The sequence below is a fragment of the Phaseolus vulgaris genome, chromosome 5, assembly GCF_051622355.1.
Source record: "Phaseolus vulgaris cultivar YP4 chromosome 5, ASM5162235v1, whole genome shotgun sequence".
Taxonomy (NCBI): Eukaryota; Viridiplantae; Streptophyta; class Magnoliopsida; order Fabales; family Fabaceae; genus Phaseolus; species Phaseolus vulgaris.
The window spans coordinates 39923337-39931293 of NC_143502.1; the positions used below are offsets into that span (position 1 = coordinate 39923337).

Genomic DNA, 7957 nt, shown 5'->3' on the forward strand with positions numbered 1-7957 from the left:
AATTTGTCGAATACCTTCTTGAACAACATAATGAGATTGAGTTCGTTTTCAGATTATTAGTTTAACATCATCTATAGTTCATTTCTTCCTATTGTAATATAATTTTTTCACTTTTCTTTTTCAACTGCCACTTTGAAGTCCAAATCAATGACATATGAGCTTAACAACCTACTTTTACAAAAAAGTAAAAAATAAAAAAGGTTTTTCCCATTTTGTAATTTTTCAATTTTTAAATTAAATTAATTCATTTTTAAACACCCTTAATTGACAGAAATAGATAAATAATAAGTAATAATATATATATATATATATATATATATATTACAGCAACATAATTTTTAATTACTTATTGTATTAATTTTAACTCAAAAAATAATTTATACTTTTGTTTATTATATTCTCTCCCTGCAAATTTTATCAAATTACAAGATAGGTACTTATAAAAAAATTATCGTACTGGTCAACGTGTTTCACATAACACCTGGAAGCAATGACGAAAAGCCAAGTTAATGTTTGTGGGAATCATACATGCATTAGTTTTTTATTGCCTTCTATATAGAACCTTTTTTCATGGCCTTAGCAGGGCATTAATAGTAAAATAATAATAATAATAATAATAATAATAATAAAAATCTTATAGAAGCATAAGCACTATTTTAGATTCAAATAACATTACTCTTACAAATACTTTAATCTTCAAATAGTTAAAATACTTTTATAATAACTTACTAGAGTAGTGGAAGGATAAATTTAATGTCAAGTTTACATTTTTAAGAGACAAATTCAAAATTATAAAATTAATGTGATGATACATTATTATATTAATATGAACGTTTATGACCTAAGTACTTAAATTTATTACCCTCGGAAACTCGAAGGGAAAAAAACACTATCATCACTCACAAGTCTCACACAAATGGACTTTGGGCTTAAAAGCCCCATAACCTCTGCATTCTGCACCTCATGTTTTAAACATGCATCTTCATAGAATTCTAAATTACTATTTTATCCCTGTAAACATAGCATTGTGTTTGTTTCTCGCATTTGATACTTAGGTGATATGGTGATGGTTATCGTAGTGGTAGTTGTTGTGCTGGATTTAGGGTTTATATCTTTGGTCAAACTCTTTTTATTTTTATTAATAAAATGTCATTTATTATTATTATTATTATTATATATATTAAAGTAATATTATTTATATTCTACTTAGAACTTCATGATGATATTACATTGTATTATCTTGTCTTTTATCATTTTTTATTACACTTAGTATCGGTAACATAATTTATTACTTAGCTCAACTTTCAGGTAAAGTTTATGAATAAACTATCGTTTAATAAAAAAAATTAAATTAATTTCGAGATTATTATTCAAGTGATTTCAAACTATGTTTTTTCTTTATTTGAAAAGAGTTTTAGTATACAAACGAAAGTGATATATAATAATAGCAATGATTATAGCTGTACATAATACTAATAATTCCAGTAACATGTGATGATTGATGGTAATAATTATGATTACATTTATGATGATAGTGATTACTTTACCATAATAATAAGAAATTAATATAATAGTTGTAATATTTAAAATAAGGTAATTGGGTTTTTTTATGAATATCAGAGATTTGATAGCTTACAAATATTTAAATAAAATTTGAAATAAACGTTTTAATCTATTGTTTTATTTGGGGATAACGGTAATTATTAATACATCTTCTAACACTTAAAAAAGATTATTATATAAAAGTTAATTTTAGATAAAAATAATGATTAATTATTATATTAATTAAGTTAAATATTATTTAATAAATTAAAAATTATTAGTATTTAAAGTAATTTTTATATTTAATAAAAGTTTATAAATTAATTTGTAAAAAAGACTAATTTAGATCCTCGGATAATTAATAGCTAAAATTTTATTAGATATGAATTTAAAAATTAATTTATAACTTTTTACTAATAATAAAACTTTTTTAAATACTAATCATATTTTTATTTATAAAATTATATTTAATAAATAAATAATTATTTTTTTAAAGTTAAATTTTATTTAATAATTAATTTAGTGTAATAAAAAGATTCTCTTACTCACATGACCTCTTGTTTTTTTTTTTTAGACAAGTTAACTGGTTTGGCATTAAGTGTTATATTATTTTTACTATGTTTCTTTGTTTTAAAAAATATATATAAACAAAATGTACATAAAAAAATCGTAATCCGCACATATAAAAAAATAATCAACTTATAAAATAATTATAGTTAATGTTGGTTGAAAAATAACTGATTATATAAATTCAAAATCACTTTAGTTATAACAAAAAATAAAATAAAAAACAAAAACGTATTAATATTAATCAAGAAACACTGTTAATATTGATTTTTTTTTCATTAACATCAATGAAAAAATAACTCTAACCTACATTCATAATAAAATAATATTCATATTAATTAAAAAATAAACACAATTTTAATATATAAAAAACTTCCACTTTCATTTATCTTCAATCAATACAATCCTAGTCACAGTAAAATTGATAATATTTTGACTAAAATTGAATTGAAGAAACAGTACAAAAAAATAGACATAAATTTTAAATTACCAATAATTTCAAATTTTACTCTTGTAATAAAATTTAAAATTATCTAATTTTTAGTAATTTAATCACTTTCATAAAATTTTAAAATTTAAATTTATCTAAAACTATACGTTTTTTTTTAAGAATTTATAAATCTGATTAAAAATATATTATCCTGTTAAAAGTATCTTTCCAATCCCATTATAAAACAGTTAACACATAATACAAAACCAAATGCATCATGGAAATCTCTGAAGAGAAAAGTTAATCAGAAAGCAAACTGCAGTAATAAGAGAAGTCTTTCTAATGACATCCTTGTATTGCCTTAAGATTTTTCCATCCCTATTAATTGCTTCAGAAGCACTTTTTTTTTCTATTTTTTAATTGTTTATTGTAAATTTCCCATTTGTTATTGTATTATATGGTTTGAGTTTTATGACCTTAATTTTAATCTGCGACCTATTATTGATAATAATAAAAATGTCATTTTTATTTTTTAGATAGGGGTGAAGCTATATAATTTATTTTGGATTTAGTATTCCAAAATTATTCTAAATTTATATTTTTAAAATACCTTTCTTGATTAATTTAGTATTTCAGAATTATTCTAGATTTATATTTTTAAGATACCTTTCTTCATATTTTCAAAACAGTTTTTCGGAATAACTTTTGAGTATGTTTCTGAATTTATTTTCTTAAACATATTTCTGAATTTTGTTTTGTAAAACTTCTTTTACAAAATATTTTTTTTTTAAATAAATTGTTTTTCCAATTTTATTCCAAAAAATCATTTTTAAAACAGAAATTAATATATTTTAATTTTCTTAACACCATCATTTTTCTCTTATATCCAAATTACAACTCTTTAAATTATTCTTTTATTATAAAATTCTATTTTTATTATTTTAGGTAAAATAGGGAGTGTAAAAAGGATACTTTCCTTTTGAGGGATGTTATTTTGACAGGGATGTGAAAAAGTATAATTTTTGTTTCCTTTTTTAGATGTGTAAAGTAACTTTTTCGTAATCTTTATTTTTGAGCTTATGCATGTTGGAATGACACTGATAACTCATGACAATGAAACAAAACAACACCAGTGAATATTACATATTTTTTATTTATCAGAAGTGTTATCATTCACCTCAACTTTGAACACATGAGATTTTTGTAAAAGAAAAGAACAGAAAGGATAAACAACTATATATATATATATATATATATATATATCACTCTTGATGGTAATAGAAGTGATGATGTTCATTCTTGATGAGGAGAAGATTGAGCATAGTAATTATGGTAATGAATGGAAATACCAGGAGCCTTTCTCTTCTTGAGAATGTCCATGCCCCCGAGGAAGAAGACGATGGGTGAAAGAGTGGTCCAGTCCTCGTTCTCTGCGCTGTACCCAGCCAAGAGTTTCTTTCTGGGATAAACCTTGGTGAGTTCATTGTACTTCTGCAACAGCAAAGAGGGGTTCGTAACAAACTCAACCTCTTTCTGGAACTGGTAATCCACAAAATCAACCAAGAAGGAGACAGAAGAGTAGAGACGAGAGTAGAAGTCCTTGTTGAGATCAGACGGTGAAATGGAGGCTTCGCTGATCACCCCATTCTCCTTCAGGTTCCTTATCAGCTGTCCCACGCACTGGATAAAGTCACCGGGGGAGGCATCGATCTGCTCGTACAGCACGTCAATGCCGTCCACGTGGAGGTTCAGCTCCTCGCTCTGGATGAGCTCCGTGAGGGAGCTGGTGGCGTTGGCGATCCACGTTTTGTTGTCGAGGGGTTTGAAGGGCTGGTGGCTGCCGCGGTTGCCGATGGAGATGAAGACTTTGACATCCACGTCCATGTGGCGGCTCTTCTCCTTGAACAGCTCGATGGCTTGGGCTGTGACCTTGGTGAGGTCCCAGGTGGGGCGGAAGAGGCCGTTGGTGGGGTGGTCGTCGTCGTCGTAGTCGGTGGCGAAGGTGAGGGCGATCTGGTACTCCTTCAGGAACTTGTTGGAGACGAAGACCTGGTCGAAGGAGTCGTCGAAGGTGTATTGACGGAAAATGGACAACATTGTGTGAAGGAAACAGTTTAAGGTTGGGTTTGTTGTGTGTGGGAAATTGGAAACCCAAGTTGCTCCTTATATACTACTGGTGCAGGGCTTCTTGGGTGATGAAGTATTCCTTAATTGATTTTGATGTAAAATATGAAACAATTTATTCATTTTTTACATGACTTTTTCTTCCAAATATAGGTAGTGTAGAATTAAAATTAAAAGAGTGAAATTATTATTATTATGGTGGATTTAGTGAGTAATATATGAATGAAGGTGTGAGAAAAGGAAGAAGTTAAAGGCAAGGTTTAGGGTAAGGTTTAGGGAACTTAATGAAACAGCAATTTGATGATGCTATGATTTCACCAACTCTGGCTAAGTAAAACACAAATACTTTCTCTTCATTGGCTACTTTTGGATATGTGCTCCTGGATTTCAGAAACCTTTAATTACTTTCCCTTCCTCTCATGGCTATCTCAGAATGGAATACTTGCTAATTAAATATTTCTCTAAATATTTTTTATATTTATAAGGAAGTCTTATTGATAAGAAAAAGAGTAAGTTACTCTTCCCACTTGAAGTTTGAAAAATAACATCACTATAATCAATTTCTGTAATTCTCTGAAATATAAATTCATGTAAAATAAATAAATAAATTTTGAAAGATTACAAATTGATGTATTTGACTATATAATTGTCAATTTTTTCATTTTTAACCAAAATTTTATTTCTTATTTTTTATTTTTTACTCTGATTTTTCACTTCAAAAAGTTTAGTTTAATTAATTTTTTTCATGATTCAATTTGAGAGATACAGAGAGAGAGATACAATACCTAAATTATCTGGCATTACCATTGTCAGATTATTGTCGGAAATAAAGGAAATAAAATATCTAAAATAAATTAGACATCAACAAATAGTAGTAAGCCATAAAGTGAACACTGATTAAACAAAAAATTAAATATGTACGTATGTAGAGAAAATTTACCACTTCACTGATTAATCTTTGACTTGTATATATGTAAAAGTATTTGTTAATATAACTCAATCTTTAAAATAAATTTCAATATTTTTTTTTATAATTTTGAAGAATGCGACCTGGAGATGTGCTTCGCACGTGTGGGATATAGCTTGTTTCATTTATTATTATTTCTCTCATTTTTACATCTTTTTCATAGTTGCAGTATTTGATAATGTTGAACAATTTTATTTAATAATTTACCATATAATAAAAAAATTATCACTTCAATATTTTTTTATATAAAAAATCTTATTAATATAAAATAGACGCGATAATAAGTTCTTATTTATTGAATACCTATACAAAATAAAAATAAAATATATAAAAGTTAAACTTGTTAAAGTAATTCCCTAAAAAATACTCATAAAAAGAATAATAAAACTGTGTAATTCGTAATAAAAAAAATCGAAATGTAGAAAAACTATTCTATAATGAATGGGAAGTGATCTAACAATAGAAAGAAGCACCCTCACATAATACTATATTATGATAACCCTAAAACCTAAACCATGAATCCATGTCTATAAATATTAATTGCTATTATAATCAAAAGTGAGAAAAAAAAATAGATAACAAGCTACTGATAACGTGTTGGACAAAGCATGCACGTGATCAATTTTTTGTTTTCTTTCTAAAAATAATTTCTGATTTTAAATTTCTTAGAATTTTTTTTATAATTTTTAAACTTTTAGTTGCTGCTGGTATTTATTTTCTATAATGTAAAATATTTCGGAAAATAAATTAGAGTTTAATTATCGAAATATACATTTTAAATATTAATTTTGAAAAAGAGTATTCTTAAGGAACGCGAACCGCAGAGAGAAGCGAAGGCCCATGATAATGAAAAATTTTGGGCTATCCTTTGTGACATACCCATTGGGCCATTTAATATGTCCAAATAATGAAGAACTTCTATTGCCTTTCACACACTGATTGGATAAATATTTGGATAAATATTTGTAAAATTATTTTGATAAAATAGATGTTGACTGTATATTTTTATTCTTAAAATAAGATAATTATCAATTTCATTTATTAAAAAATTATTAGCATTACTTCCCCTCAAAAATCATTTCAAACAGCATTAATTTTTAAATATAATAATAAACATGTAAATATTTAATTAAATCGCATTAAATTATATTTAAACACATATTTAGATAATTCTACATGAATGGTGTAAACAGATGTTTTTTTTTTCTATTTAGGATAACAAAAGCTAAAGCTAAATTATAATGTAAATTTTACAAGGAAGGCCCAATGAATGTATCAAAGCCCAATTGATGTGTTGTCCTCTCATTTTTTTTCTATCCTTGTGTCCCATAATTAGAACAATTTTAGTGTAAAGATCTTCTTTATTTTATTTGAGTAAGTTTCACCATGTTAATTTTTTTTAAAATACTTTTTTCCAAAATTTTATCTGTACTTTCATTTTTATATATTTAAAATTTAATTTAATTTTAATAAATGAATACTTTTTATTTTTAAGATTTCATGTTATATAAAATATTCAAATATTAAATTGAAGACTTTCATCACATCACCGTATTTCAATGAAAATTTTGTTATAAGATAAACTTTTATCGTTTCATTTTCTGGCAATAATTCATTCCACGGTTGAAATGAAGAGAAAGATAACTTTAGTTAAGTGAAAAAAAAAAACTAATTTGAAGTTCCCATACTACTGAAGGTTATTTGAAAAAAAAACTCTAATTTATTACCAAATTTAATGTTATTAATTGAATTAACAATCTTTTTAATAATATAAATTAATTAAAAGAGTAGTGTATTTAAGGTCAAAAGTTGTCATTAACTTAGATATTTCTTAATGCTAACAATGGTTACCAGTAAATTTCACTCAGACTTAGAATCAAACAATTTGTTTAAGCTTTAAGATGTAATTCTAATAAATACAAGTGAAAAATGTTAAAAGATATACGTTAACTAAAGATAATCCTATATTATAGTATATAAAGGATACAAAATAAATCATATTTTATAAATTAATTTTTAAAAATTTAGTTAAACTTAAAATAAACTTTTTAATACAACAAAGACCATAATTTTGTAAAGATCCTATATAATACTTAGATACTTAGATGAGATGTTAATTTGTATATAAAAATTCTATATTAAAAATTTTTACATAAAAAAAATTCATAGTAATATTTAACATGAAAATTTTTATATCTAAAAAATTCTATATCAATAAAAATAAAAAATATTTTATAATATATAAGTGAATGTAAATTTTTTTATAAAATTTATAAAGATATAAAGTTTATTTTTAATAAAAATAAATAAATGAAATGAATTTTTTA

General features: G+C 25.0%; 1 protein-coding gene across 1 annotated transcript; it reads right to left on the reverse strand.

Annotated features, from left to right (window-relative positions):
- Positions 1 to 3693: 3693 nt before the first annotated feature.
- On the reverse strand, positions 3694 to 4688 carry LOC137817320 (ruBisCO-associated protein). The gene has a single exon (XM_068620575.2). It carries the CDS (start codon positions 4634 to 4636, stop codon positions 3833 to 3835), a length of 804 nt encoding a protein of 267 aa, XP_068476676.1. The 5' UTR covers positions 4637 to 4688; the 3' UTR covers positions 3694 to 3832.
- Positions 4689 to 7957: the final 3269 nt, after the last annotated feature.